Below are 15,713 nucleotides of genomic sequence, written 5' to 3'. Positions count from 1 at the left end.
AGTTACCACCAGCACAGGATAGAGAGAGGAATGGGTAACATTATATATATATATGTTATATGTTATAGAATCCTAAAATGGGACCAGATCATCCCATCTCCTTCAGGGTCTGGAGCAGGGGTTCTCAGACTTTTGTACTGGTGACCCCTTTCACATACCAAGCCTCTGAGTGCAACCCCCCTTATACATCAAAAACACTTTTTTATATATTTAACACCATTATAAATGCTGGAGGCAAAGCGGGGTTTGGGGTGGAGGCTGACAGCTCGTGACCCCCCCATGTAATAACCTCGCGACCCCCTGAGGGGTCCTAACCCCCAGTTTGAGAACCTCTGGTCTGGAGGGTCTCTGAATGGATTCTGTCTATATATTGTGGTGTCCCCTGCATCCCTTCCCACTCCACACAGATATCCATGCTTCAGTTCATGCTGTTACAAGTCTTGACTTAGGCTCTGTGCCTATCACTCCCTGAGTGGTGGCGTTTATTCACAGGACCTGGGACATCTCTTGCAGGAGAGGGCAAAGGACCAGGTCATAAAAGCTGACTTTCCATGGGGCTGAGACCTCCCTGCTTATGTGTGGAGTTGGAAGGTCAGACATTCCAAAACCTATCCAGGCTGATGGGGCCCTTAATTGGAAACACAGATGAACTTTCCCTGTACCCCTCTTCTAGGTGTTTCTTTGGGGTAGTACAGTTTGGCCCAGATCAGCAATGGAGAGTGCTGAAGTGGAGATCAGCAGCAAGATGCTGGCAGAAAAAATGTGAATTGCAAGAAGCTATTTGAAGGAGGAGAAGTAATGGATAATAAATGGATGTAATTACAAATACATATAGAATGGATACAGCATCCCTATACAGTACCTAAGTGTGATGGATTTTCTTTATTACCACATAAGAAACAAATAATAGGTTGATAGTAACAGGAGTGTGCATCACATGGGAATTGAACATTTACATAGCTTCTTGTGCCATTTAGTGCATTAACGTGCATAGTTTGCCACAAGGATTCTGTGATTAAACTGTAAGTGTTGGGAATTTATCATACTGGAACAGAGGAGTTAGCAAAGACTAGAACTGATTTTGTCTGTTTTTTCTTCTCTTGATTGTGCTGCAATATATAGGAAAAATAATTGTGTGCATAGATATATGTGGCCATGGCCTGAGTTCAAGTCCCTGTCACAGACAGGACCTTATAAATGATTGCAAATCACATTCCTTCATAAGTACTAGGAATAAGTTGATTGAAATTAAAACTGAAAAGCCTCCTTTCTGCAACCAGGAGATTGTCTGAGAGAATATTTCACAGATCTGAAGCTACTCAGATGTCACAGTGGTGGGTGTGGTATGCAAGTATTGATAAACTAGAAAAATCAGACTTTTTCCTTTGTTTCTAAGTTTATTTTTTGCTAATTTTCAGCCACAGGACCAAGTCTTCAGGTTGGCCACATCCTTCAGGAACCTGGAGCTTGAACCAGGGCCCACCCTATGGATGGGAGATGACGACAAACAGAGATGGGAGAGACTACTTCATCAAGTAGGTGGAACAGATTTAGCATGAGCTTTTTGCTACAAATGGATGAAGGTTGCAGTTCAGTACTATAACTCTAGTACTTAGCACTCTTTCTCTCTGCATCTTGAGTTGACATCAGCTTCAGCTTTACCATGTTAATGCTCAACTGTTCTGGTTTGTGCACAAAGGGATGGTCTTGACCAGTCTTTATTGTATCCTTTCTCTTTCATGCTTGCATATCCTGGGTATCTTCTGATATTGATAGAAAGACAGATAACTTAAGGATCTGTTTTTCTTGGTATTTGATGTTCTGCTGAAGACAGTTTCCTAGAAAAGAACGGTGAAGAATTACAGTAAATATGATTCACAAAACATCCCCCCCAGGTTTAAAGAATGAGGCAAAAGATCAGTTTTGACTGGGACTAACAAATCTGCTCTATCTCTGACATGTGATCCCTTTTAGTTTGCCTAATACATTCATCATACTGGCAAAGAGAAAATAAGTTCTTTGATCCTATCTAGTGTATAATTTAATTCTTAGCTGTGCTGCAAGCAAATGGAAATCTAAGATCCATGATCCTTTGCCTCTGGGTTTAAAGGATTGTAAGAGAAATTAAAAGGAATGATTAGATTGTAAACAAAGGTTATGTTTGCTTTTTTCCCTTTAAAACGTTCCATAATTACTCTTTTGAACTCTTTATGTGCCTCTGATTAAAATAGATTTTCATATCTATGTAAGTGGAGCTCTGGTTTGGACTGTAGTTTGGAACACTTCTTTGCTAAGAACAAATGGAGCTGAAATAGCAGAACCATCATTTGGTTTTACTCTATTTGTTGCTACGTATTAGTCTAATTTACTTCTGCAAAGACCAGGCTAAGTGTTATTTAAGAAGCAGGATTTCAAAAGTGCTCCACACCTAGAACTGGTGGTCAGAATTTCTGAAGAGCTCAGCTCCTGTTAAGGCACCTAAATTAAGTGTCCAAAATTTCAAAAGGCCCTAGCACCCAGCAGCTCCCATGGTTCTAACTTTAATTGTTCTTAATGGAAGCTCTGGGTGCTGAGCTCCTTTGAAAATCTGGGGTGAGATCCTCATCCACACTCTTTACAGCGGGTGAAAGGGTTGGAATGTTATAAAGGAGCCCTAAAAGCTGTGCATCTAGTTAAAGGCGAATTCTCCTAGCACAAAAACTGAGGCAGACAAAGAACTCACTCATAGGCACAGGAGACATAATGGAGGCAGGAAGGGTGCACTGGGGATACGGCCACAGCATGTTGATTCTGAGTAGGCCCTGGGCAACCAGGGACATAAATTTAAACAGGCCTCAGGGTGTTTAAATTATGTCAAGGACTGAAAACCAGCCCAGGATTGAGATGGTGTAGCCTACCCTAGCCACCCTCGCCCACAACCATTAGTTCTCATCCCTGGACTTGAACGTTTTTCCCAACTCATATATCACATGACCTTACAGGCTGGGATGTGTGTGTCAATACAATAACTCCTCACTTAACGTTGTAGTTATGTTCCTGAAAAATGCGACTTTAAGTGAAATGATGTTAAGCAAATCCAATTTCCCCATAAGAATGAATGTAAATGGGGGGGTTAGGTTCCACTGGAACAGGTACAGAGAAGGGCTACTAGGATGATCTGAGGAATGGAAAACCTGTCATATGAAAGGAGACTCAAAGAGTTTGGCTTGTTTAGCCTAACCAAAAGAAGGCTGAGGGGAGATATGATTGCTCTTTATAAATATATCAGAGGGATAAATATCAGGGAGGGAGAGGAATTATTTAAGCCTAGTACCAATGTGGACACAAGAACAAATGGATATAAACTGGACATTAGGAAGTTTAGACTTGAAATTAGACGAAGGTTTCTAACCATTAGAGCAGGGGTAGGCAACCTTTCAGAAGTAGTGTGCCGAGTCTTCATTTATTCACTCTAATTTAAGGTTTCGCGTGCCAGTAATACATTTTAACGTTTTTAGAAGGTCTTTTTCTCTAAGTCTATAATATATAACTAAACTATTGTTGTATGTAAAGTAAATGAGGTTTTTTTAAAATGTTTAAGAAGCTTCTTTTAAAATTAAATTAAAATCCAGAGCCTCTCTGACCAGTGGCCAGGACCCGGGCAGTGTGAGTGCCGCTTAAAATCAGCTCGCATGCCACCTTCAGCACACGTGCCATGGGTTGCCTACCCCTGCATTAGAGGAATGCAGTTCTGGAACAGCCTTCCAAGGGGAGTAGCGGGGGCAAAAGACATATCTGTCTTCAAGACTAAGCTTGATAAGTTTATGGAGGGGATGGTATGATGGGATAGCCTAATTTTGGCAAATAATTGATCTTTGATTATTAGCAGGTAAATATGTCCAATGCTCTGTGATGGGATGTTAGATGGGGTGGGATCTGAGTTACTACAGAGAATTCTTTCCTGGGTGTCTGGCTGGTGAGTCTTGCCCACGTGCTCAGAGTTTAGCTGATCACCATATTTGGAGTTGGGAATGAATTTTCCTCCAGGGCAGATTGGCAGAGGCCCTGGAGGTTTTTCACCTTCCTCTGCAGTGTGGGGCACAGGTCATTTGCTGGAGAATTCTCTGCACCTTGAGGTCTTTAAACCACGATTTGAGGACTTCAGTAATTCAGACATAGGTTAGGGGGTTGTTACAGGAGTAGGTGGGTGAGATTCTGTGGTCTGCATTGTGCAGGAGGTCCGACGAGATGATCATAATGGTCCCGTCTGACCTTAAAGTCTGAGTCTATGAGGGTAATTTTTTTTTGCCATATAGTACAGTACAATAGTTGGGAGGTGCCCCCGCGTTACCCCACGCAGGCACTGGAGACAATGAGGCAAGCAAGGAGGCTGAAGGTGCTGTAGGCTAGGAGAAGCACATTGCACAGCAGCAATGGCAGCTTTCCCTACTCTGCAAGCACCAGGGGCAGGGGGCTCAACCCTCAGCCCACCCACGCCACCCCTTCCGCCAAGCCCCCAACCTTAACCTACCTCTTCTCCCCCACCCCACACCGCATGTGGCGTCCTCGCTCCTCCCCCCCCTCCCCTGCCTCCTGCCTGCGGCAATCAGCTGGCTTCCAGCGTTCAGGAGGCAGGGAAGAGGAGCGAGGACATGGCACACAGGCTCCCCCTCTCTCCCTCCCCTGCCTCCCAAACACCGCAAGCCAGCTGATTGCCACAGGTAAGAGGCAGGGGAAAGAGGGGGGAGCCTGCGGGCCGAGTCCTCGCTCCTCGTAAACACTGCAAGCCAGCTGATTGTCGCGGGGGGAATAGGGGAAAGGCGCTGATACACAGGGTCTGCCGGCGCGTGGGAGGCGCTGGGTGGGGGGGACGTAGGGGAGCTGATGGGGGGCTGCCAGCTGTGGACAAAGCAGTCAGCCAAACAATGTTATAGCAAAGCATTGCACAACTTTAAATGGAGCATGTTCTGTAATTGAGCAGGGACGTAAGATTGAAACAACGTTAAGCGAGAGGACGTTAAGTGGGGAGTTACTATCCTTCAAGTATCTTATTGGGTAAACTGTGTTTTAGTGCCTCCAGCTACTAGCCAGCAGAGATGCTTTAAAAAGTCAATAGTTTTCTTTCATAATTACCTCTCGAATTCTTATGCTTACACTCTGCTAGACTAAATTCAAGGTGCTGTGGTGTTTCCATTTACAGGATTCTTTCTGAAATATTTTAGTCATTTAGTGTTTAACTATCAGATTTACTGAATGTAATTACCCAGTGGTAACTAAAAATCCCAAAGACTATTTCCAAAATGCACTAGTCAGGTATATAATTTGGGAAGAATCTTTTAGAATTGTGCATTTTTGCTATTGTTACAGAGGCCTAGTGAAGAATTTAGACAGGATCTTCCCAGAACTTTATAGCTGTCATTTGCTTTAACAGTAGTATCTAGCTAGTGAAGACAACCATTAAGCTTGATTCCTGTGTTCTCTAACTTCCAGAATGATACTAGTCACAAATGATGGTCTAATTCTCATGGATCAGTACAGAGCTGTACCTTACTATATTGAATGCATTAGCACTCATGAATTCTGTAAATTAATAGAGCATTTTCAAAGTTAAAATCTGACTGGTAATTATCACCTCTGTCTGCAATTTTTGTTGTTTGATTCCCTCTTAATATGTTGAAGCCCCATGTTGTTTTACTGCCTTTCAAAATATTGTAGAAATTATCTGATCAAAATTCCTTAGCAGTCAAAAGGGCCTTTTATGTTGCCAAATTATACTGACCTTAGCGTTTAATTTTTGTATTTAGTGTGTTTTTAGTGCCCATAAAGATGCTAAATTAACATTCTAGAGATGATAGCCCTCTATTCCCTTTGGGGCCATTATTCTAGCTGCAATTGGCTATTTATTTATTTGTTTGGATGTATACAAACTGTAATTGAAGAGCACCCAACTGGTGTTCTGGATGCCCTTGACAGTTTTTTTAAAACGCTAACATAAGTGGGCCCATCAATTTTTCACACATCAACAACTGAAATTAGTTGAGTTTGCACACAACCCCCAGCCCTTCCCAACATCCATTTCCTCGTAGCTCAGAGAAACGAGATGAACATTACCACGTTTTTACAGAACTGGGAACGAAGTTAGGGCTTGTCTGCACTTAAAATGCTACATTGGTGCAACTGCACCACTGCAGTTGGCCACTGTAGCGCTTCAGTGGAGACACTACCTGTGCCAATGGGAAGGTTTCTTCCATTGGAGTAGGTATTCCACCTCGCTGAGAGGTGGTAGCTAGGTTGATGGGAGAATTCTACTATCAATCCAGTGCTGTCTACACCAGGGGTTAGGCCGGTTTATCTGCGTCCCTCAGGGGGCATGTCTACACTACAAACTTAAATCAATCTGTGTTAGTATGACCTACAGCCACTGCGGTGGCTGATGTCCTTCTGTTGGTGGTGTGCATTCTCACCAGGAGCACTTCTACTGACTGAAGAGGGGCAGTGTGGGGGCTGAGAGACAGGGGTCTCAGGTCTGCACTGTTCCCCACCGGGAACCCAGCTGCCCCCCGGGCTTCTCGCCTTCCCACTCCCTACCAGGAGTGACTTCTTACCTCCCCGAGTGGGAGCAGGGTGCTGGAATGGGGGGGCAGCTGGCCTCTAGCTGGAGTCCACCCCCAGCCTCCAGCTTTCTTGTCAATTTGCATGGAGCCCTGAAATTGACAAGAATGACAGCTAACAGCTGAGGTACGTAATGCAGTGTCTAGAGGTACACTGTGTCGCCCTAACTGCATTGACATGAGCCCTGCACCTCTCATGTGGGTTGCGTTATTAGGATGGTGAAGTAGGGCACTTACATCGGCAGGAGGAAGTCTGTAGTGTGTACACTGATGTAATTAGATCAGCATAAGCTGCCTTACGTCAGCCTAACTCTGCAGTGTAGCCCAAGTCAAGATGTGGGGTTTTTCACACTCCTGAGTGCTATAGTTATACCAACTTAATTCCCTGGTGTAGACCAAGCTTTAGTTCCAAAGGCGGAGGGCCTAGCTGAGAACATCCTGCCAGCCACTCCCTCTCTTTTATACAGACCACTCTGGGACAATATTTCACTGACAGAGAGCCAGTGTGTGAGATAAATCATTTAGTGCTTTACGGGTCAAAACCAACATCTTAAAATCAATTTGGAAATCACGAGGCAACCGGTGCAGGATGTAGAGCATAGATTTAATATGCTCATTGCCACCAAATTCTGCACTAGATTTAATGTAGCCCCACGTAAGGTTCATTGCAATAGTCTAATCTCATGAAGGCCAAGCTAAGGAACAATCCACATCTGAAAGAAAAGTGCAGCAACCTCTTAGCTGTCCACAGATGGAACAAAAGCTGACTTGGCTGTAGCTGGTACCTGATTAAACTCTTAATGTTTAAAATGCCCAAATACTTGGTTGATAAGTATAGCCATCTTACTAAAAGCTAAGCATGGTTTGACTTGGTCATAACTAAGATGGGAAAACTCTTTGAAAAAAAGTAAGGTGACTGAACTAATAGCACCGTCTGTTGTTGGACGTGGAGGATGGGCAGTCTGTTGCTGAACATCCTTAATTTTGAATGGGAAGTAAAATGAGGTGCTGACAACTTCTGGTTATTAACAGTTCTGTGGTACTTTTTAAGGCTCCTGTCCTTGACAAATGCCAATTAAGACATTCTACCTCTTTAATATCCCTTTTCATTATAACCAGATACAATATTTGTCATAATTTCTCATGATTAAACTATTTTGCTGTGTTGCTGACACCATTTTAATGGCTGGTATGTGTCATCTCTGAAATTGCTGTGTTTTCATGATAGTTAAACAGTTAACACTATGGGTATGTCTACACTATGAAATTAGGTCGATTTAATAGAAGTCAGTTTTTTAGAAATCGATTTTGATACAGTCGATTGTGTGTCCTCCCACTAAGCGCATTAAGTCGGCGGTGTGCATCCACAGTACCGAGAATAGCGTCAACTTTTGGAGCGTTGCACTCTGGTAGCTATCCCACAGTTCCCGCAGTCTCTGTCGCCCATTGGAATTCTGGGTTGAGCTCCCAATGCCTGATGGGGCAAAAACATTGTTGCAGGTGGTTCTGGGTACATGTCGTCAGGCCCTCCTCCCTCCATGAAAGCAACAGCAAAAAATCGTTTCTTGCCTTTTTTCTTGGATTACCCGTGCAGACGACATATTGCGGCAAGCATGGATCCCGCTTAGCTCACTGTCACCATATGTCTCCTGGGTGCTGTTGGCCAACCTCAGTTAGGTTGGTCGGGGGCGCCTGGGCAGACATGGATGCTCCTGGCAGGCCTTGGTGAGGTCGGTCGGGGGCACCTGGACAAAAATGGGAATGACTCCAGGTCATTCTCTTCCTTAATTTTCGTCTAATGGAGATTCAGTCCTGCCTGGAATATCATGCCAGCTGGAGGCTTCTGCCTCAGGCTGCTCTCTCAGTAGGCAGCACCGTGTTGTCGCACCTACCCCAGCCTACCCCTTGCTCCCATGGCTCATGAAGCCTGGACAGCAGTAAGGAGCAGTTCAACTATAGGCTGAGCAAGTGCATAATAGTGGTAGAATGTGCCTTTGGACATTTAAAAGCTCGCGGGCACAGTTTACTGACTCGCTTAGACCTCAGTGAAACCAATATTCCCATCGTTATTACTGCTTGCTGTGTGCTCCACAATATCTGTGAGAGTAAGGGGGAGATGTTTATGGCGGGGTGGGAGGTTGAGGCAAATCGCCTGGCTGCTGATTACGTGCAGCCAGACACCAGGGTGGTTAGAAGAGCGCAGCAGGGCGTGCTGCACATCAGAGAAGCTTTGAAAACCAGTTTCATCACTGGCCAAGCTACGGTGTGAAAGGTTCTGTTTGTTTCTCCTTGATGAAAACCCGCCCCCTTGGTTCACTATACTTACCTGTAAGCCAACCGCCCTCCCCTCCCACCTTCGATCTCCGCTTGCAGAGGCAATAAAGACGTTGTTGTTTCAAATTCATGCATTCTTTATTAATTTGTCACACAAATGGGGGGATAACTGCCAAGGTAGCCTGGGAGGGGTGAGGGAGGAGGGAAGCACAGGGGTGGGGTAGTTGTAGGGGCACCCCCTAGAATGGCATGCAGCTCATCATAGAAGTGGTATGTCTGGGGCTCTGACCCGGAGTGGCTGTTTGCCTCTCTGGTTCTTTGGTAGGCTTCATGCGGCACTGCTGCGGGTCCCTGTGATAACCTCTGTCCTTCATACCCTTGGAGGTTTTTTTTCAAATATTCCGGCATTTCGTCTTTTGGAATGGAGTTCGGATAGGATGGATTCATCTCCCCATACAGTGATCAGATGCAGTACCTCATGTTTGGTCCATGCTGGAGCTCTTTTGCGATTCTGGGACTCCATGGTCACCTGTGCTGATGAGCTCTGCATGGTCACCTGTGCTGATCAGCTCGCTACGCTGGCCAAACAGGAAATGAAATTCAAAAGTTCGCAGGGCTTTTCCTGTCTACCTGGCCAGTGCATCTGAGTTGAGAGTGCTGTCCAGAGCAGTCACAATGGAGCACTCTGGGATAGTTCCCGGAGGCCAATACCGTTGAATTGCATCCACACTACCCCAAATTCGACCCAGCAGGGTTGATTTCAGCATTAATCCCCTCATTGGGAAGGAGTACAGAAATTGATTTTAAGAGCCCTTAAAGTCAACAAAAATGGCTTCATCGTGTGGACGGGTGCAGGGTAGAATCAATCTAAGGCTGCTAAATTCGACTGAAACTTGTAGTGTAGACCAGGGCTATGTGTAGTTAGCCACTGTTTGATGCAGGTGAAAGGTGATCTGTAACTAATGGGTCTGATGCATCACTGCATTACTTCAGTTATATATTGGTGTAACTCCACTAAAAATCAATGCAGTTAACCAGCATAAAACTGGAGCAACACAGTGCTGAAGGAGGCCTCACATCTTTATTAGTTTCATAACACATGCAGCCATCGCAAAGGTAGTTTCATTAAATTTAATCAGTGAGATTATTTTTCAATCTTTTGCTCCCATGTGCTCCTCATTCTGGTGACCATACCTTGGCAAAGAGGGCTAGTTGGAGCTTCTCTAAGGAATCTGTCATGACATTCCTTGAGTTAGCTGAAGGGTTTGGGCAGCACAGATGTGAAGTGGTTCTTCCCTTAGGAACTAAGGGTATTGCCTCTGCTGCTCTCCTAGTCCATGGTGAAGGACAGAGCTTGGTACCTGCAGTCAGAGCCTTTACATTGCAGTATGAGCATAGATCACTATGATACTGGTAGGGGCCCAGGAATTTTGTGTATCATCCTATCTGAGCCTCAGTCTCTCTTTTGGCCAGTGACTGGAAGTCCCAAACATTACCAGCTTAGGGCCCTGGGTTTACCAGACTTACAGGATCCCTTATGATATACGTAGGGGCTAAATCTTGATGAATTTCAGATTCACTTAAGTCAGCAGTTCTCAGACTTTTGTACTGGTGACCCCTTTCACATAGCAACCCTCTGAGTGCCACCCCCCCATAAGTGAAAAACACGTTTTAAATATATTTAACACCATTATAAATGCTGGAGGCAAAGCAGGGTTTGGAGTGGAGGCTGACAGCTTGTGACCCCCCCATGTAATAACCTCGCGACCCCCTGAGGGGTCCCGACCCCCAGTTTGAGAACCCCTGACTTAAGTTATTGTATGCAGATATATTGAACGGAGGTAGGTTGAAAATAATTAACATTTTGTCAGTAAGGCTGAAAGTAATCAAAGCAATGATGAATTCATATTATATACAAAAACAAATATACCGATTTAATGGAAGGGAAAGAATGAATGCTCTGGTGGGATAAGATTATGTAGTCCTTTGGTACTTCATGTCAGTCTCGCTTGCTGATAAAGTATGTGGACGGCACTGGTTGGATGTTATATTGCATTGTTTATCGTGTACTTTATATTAGTGGCTCTCAACCTTTCCAGACTACTGTATCTCTTGCAGGAGTCTGATTTGTCTTGTGTATCCCCAAGTTTCACCTCACTTAAAAACTACTTGCTTACAAAATCAGATATAAAAATACAAGTGTGTCACAACACACTATTACTGAACAATGGCTTACTTTCTCATTTTTACCATATTATTATAAAATAAACCAATTGGAATATAAATACTGACATTTCAGTGTATAGTACAGGGGTCGGCAACCTCTGGCGCACGGCTCACCAGGGTAAGCACCCTGGCGAGCTGGGCCAGCTTGTTTACCTGCTGCGTCTGCAGGTTCAGCCGATCGTGGCTCCCACTGGCCTCAGTTTGCTGCTCCAGGCCAATGGGGGCTGCGGGAAGTGGCGCGAGCCAAGGGATGTGCTGGCCGCAGCTTCCTGCAGCCCCCATTGGCCTGGAGCAGCGAACTGCGGCCAGTGGGAGCCGCGATTGGCTGAACCTGCAGACGCAGTAGGTAAACAAACCGGCCCGGCCTGCCAGGGGGCTTACCCTGGCGAGCCACGTGCCAGAGGTTGCCAACCCCTGATGTAGTATATAGAGCAGTATAAACAAGTGATTTTCTATATGAAATTTTAGTTTGTACTGACTTTTCTAGTGCTTTTTATATAGCCTGTTGTAAAAGTAGGCAAATATCTAGATGAGTTACTGTACCCACTGAAAGACCTCTGTACCCCCAGAGGTACATGTACCCCTGGTTGAGAACCACTGCTTTACATGAGAATAATCACAGTACATGTTACTGTATGAGTCATTTTGTAATGATGACTAAGGATAGCACTAGCTTTTAAAACATACTCTGATCAGCGTGCATCATCCCTCTGAAGCAGTAATGCATATTACATTAAATCACTATCACTTGGGTGCATTAGGAACAGCTACTTTCAGAGAGCAAATAGCTCAAGAATTTAGTTATGGGATTTGAAGCCATTTACTGCTGCACCAAGTCACCAGTTCAAATCTAGCAACGGTTGCTAGTGAACGATGGTCCTTACCATCTATGCCCCAGTGGCCTGTGTGAAATGTGGTGCTGGTACCTCGCGGTATGTCTACACTGCAGCCCTAAGTTGACCTAAGTTAGGTTGACTTATAGCCACCACAGTAATTACTGCAGTGGATGATGCCCACACTACTCTCCAGGAGCGCTTATACCGACTGAAGAGGGGCAGTGTGGGAATCAGCTCCGTGCAGCTCCCCACCAGCTGCCTAGTCTCAGCTGGGAGTCGGGGAGAGCAGCCTCTCAGGCTTCTTGGATCCCAGAGTGGGGAGCCTCCGGCCAGCAGCCTAACTGGGAGTGGGCTTTCTTGTCAGTTTCACAGCTCTGCCAGTCAACAGTCGATGTAAGTAATGCAGGGTCTACACAGACACTGCTTTGCCATAACTACACCATCATAAGCTCTACACCTCTCATGGAGGTGGAGTTATGTCAGTACAGTAGGGCACTTACATCGGCAGGACAAGACTGTACTGTACACACTGACATAATTAGGTCGACATAAGCTGCATTACATGGACCTAACTGTGTAGTGTAGACCAGGCCTAAGTGATGAATGTGGAGGGTAATGCATAGGACGGTAGACAGATCTTAATGAGACAGATCTCCACATCACAAAAACTGGCATGAATTTTAATCCTTGTTGGCCATCTCGGAAGAGGGGACCAAAGATAGAGTTAGTAATTACCCACTTGCCCCTTGCAGTGGTCCCTTTCAGGCTCAAGTGAGGCACAGAGATGGGGACAGTGCGCTCTTGCTGCTGCTATCCTTGTATCTGTTAGTTGTCTAAGTAGAAGACTTCAGTGTCAATAGCTGTTAAACGGGCACCTTTAATGAGCACTAAATTAACTTAAAAATAAGGCCAGTAATTTCCTTTCCTTCATTTTGACCTCTGGATTCTCGGAAAAAAGAGCACGAGGAATGCTTTGGAAATTGATAGTTATGTCTGTGGAAAAAGAAAAGAGATCAGCAACATAGCACCTGTCATGTTGTCTTTGAGGTTTTTATATACATACAGATTAACAAATTATATTACATTGGAGGAGATATAGCAATTCATATCTTTTTCTGGTTTTGATTAAAACTCCTTAAAGCAAGTATACAAGGTGCCGATGGGTTCTGCATAAGCAAATGAAATAGGTTCATCCAATGCAACATCAACTGCTTTTTGAGTTGCATTATTTACTTTGTGTCATATGTATATTTCCATTTAACAGTAGGCCATATTTAAACATATTGTAGTTATGAAATTAGGGGGAAAGAAAATCTGATAGCATCTCTATATGAAATAAAAGATATGGTTTCAATGCAAAGGCTTTCTGGCATGAGTACTAAGCAATGGTGTTGGAACTAGGTCACTCTCTGACTTAAAGTAGTAATAATACACCACCAAATATATGGTTTCCATCATCTGCACCCCCACTATAAAAATTGTTTCAACACCCCTGATACTAAGACATGTTTAGTCTTTTCACTGAAGCAGATTTGGTTCCTTCTGTCAAATATGGGACTGCACCTGTGCACTGAGCTAATAAATGGTAGTTTCCACTGCCTGACACTTTGCAGAATTGATACAAAAGCCTTTAATTGAAATACTTTGAGAAGTGACTATCAGTTCACTACGTCCTTTCTACAAGATGCAAAATGGCCATCCTGTTCAACTTCAAAAGACACTTTTCTTGAATTAGGTCAAGTTTTCCATTAGCTAAAATTCTATTAGGTAGAACTTCACTTACTCCTTTTTTTTTTTAATGTGCTCACTTGCAATAGCCTCATGAGATAAACTAATTTTAGTAAAGGTTGCATGGGGATGGCAATTGTATCATGTTAAACCTCATATTAATCCTAAAACACAAACAATATAATGCAGGATGCTCAGTACAGAATAGCTAACAGCATATATTTAATGCATTGCTGGTCTATTTTCTATACATTTATTATATAGAATACATAATACACCATAATTTGAAATTTTTACAATGTGAATTTAAATACTAACCTGAAATTTAGGCCAGGTTCATTAGTGGATATGGAATGAACTTGGAGTGATCATAGGGTTTCAGGAGGAAGCCATGTAAAACATGATGATTCTGAGTTTCACTTAGTTGTTTAGTTTATTCAAGTAAAAATTCAGATGCTATAAACCCAGGTGAATTGAAACAATGTTTTGCATAACCCACCTGTGAACAGAAAACACCACATTTTCCACTGCTCAATTGATTTTTTGTTTCATATGTTCCCATGTGACCTGCATTTGGGGGAAAAAATCCTGCCAACCTGTTGTAGATCACAAGGGGAAATGTTTGGCCTCCATTTTAATTCAGATCAGCATTTGGCCACACCAACAAACCAACACTGAGTTGGACACATCTTTCATAGTCTGCTCAAAAAAGTCCCAAGACTATAAAAATCAAGATTACAATGATTGTGTAGGATTGTACTCAGCAGCTCCAGCAAGATGTAATCAATTATGTTGTTACCAGATGAAATCCCCCAAATGATCTCAACTTGTTTAACTTACATCATGTTCTCATTCACTGGTATCCTCAAGGACATACTCAGATTGCTGACTGAGTGCATTCTAACTCCACCCGTTGATTTAGACTGGATAAATTTCTGTCTTGCTGCATTGGTATGCCCCAATGGCTACATCAGTTGAAATGTCCTGCAGTATATTTTGTTATCCTCCCTGCCCACTGCTGTTTTTCACATGTGATTCAGACATTTTCAAGCATAGTATTCTCCTTTACTTCTCCCAGCTGTATCTGAAGATCACAGTTCTCTTTCCTGAGACATATAATGTTATCAGCTTTGTGAATTTTGGCTTGTGAAATTGTTGTCCTTAGCCATCATTGCCTAGCTCAACAATGGCACAGTTGCAGGATGGCTAAACTGTTGTCCAAAGTCATCTGTAAACAAAAAGTCCTGTCAATAGTGTCATGTAATTCATGACTTCATAAAACACCAAAGCATACACAATTCATCTATTTCGCAATATATCTATAGCCAGAAGGACTATTTTGCCCCAAGTGATAAGTCTGTAAGTCATACCGTGTGTTTTACCTGAACTTACGTCCTTTGGTGAACTTTATCTAACTCTTTTGCTGCTTGTTGTCCTCCTGGACAGTTTCTAGAACACCAAGCTTGGTTGTCTCTTCTAGCAGACATGATTTTCCTCCCTTCTTGCATATAGTTTGTACATCTGGCTTTCTGATAGTGTGGTCATGACAGCAAACAATCATTGATATTAATGGCAAGCCATTCAGACACCTTTATTACTAAGAACCAAAAATGTATACCTGATGCAGAAGGGAGGCTCACCAGCATACCAATCAGTTTGCCTGTCTAGGATATCTCCAGATCAGCTGATCTTCTTTCGTAGTATCCCTCTAGAGTTTATTCCATCAGAAGGTTCTCAAGGATATCTTCAGGGTTAGAGTATGGTGAAGGTCTTATGGTCGTTACCCCACCATGTTCTTGGAAGAGCTACTGTAGTGTAAATCACCTCTCAGTTTAGTCTTGGAGAACAGAGTCACCATGAAAATTTGAGGCAGCAGCTATCTGTGCACTGCCTGGTTGCATTGCCATCCTGCAGCTGTCTCCCCAAGAGAAGAATCACATTGAGGTAGTGTAGAAACCAGCTACAGTTTATTTGGACAGTTTGCAAAGTGGCAGAAGAGGAGGTGGTGATGGGCTAGCCTTGCATTGCTTTTGGAAGCAGCATTTTCACAGTGTTACCA

General features: G+C 43.6%; 1 protein-coding gene across 1 annotated transcript in view; it reads left to right on the top strand.

The window, feature by feature from the left end:
• Positions 1-15,713, top strand: part of FRMPD4 (FERM and PDZ domain containing 4) — a 449,028-nt gene that overhangs the window by 276,346 nt on the left and 156,969 nt on the right. The window contains exon 2 of the mRNA XM_044982210.1: positions 1,419-1,535. Within this exon, the coding sequence (XP_044838145.1) occupies positions 1,419-1,535 (117 nt within the window). The remainder of the gene's footprint in view (positions 1-1,418; positions 1,536-15,713) is intronic.

This window comes from Mauremys mutica, chromosome 1, assembly GCF_020497125.1.
Source record: "Mauremys mutica isolate MM-2020 ecotype Southern chromosome 1, ASM2049712v1, whole genome shotgun sequence".
Classification (NCBI taxonomy): domain Eukaryota; kingdom Metazoa; phylum Chordata; order Testudines; family Geoemydidae; genus Mauremys; species Mauremys mutica.
The sequence above is the reverse complement of the archived record's forward strand: the minus strand, read 5'-3'. Positions and strand labels throughout refer to the sequence as shown.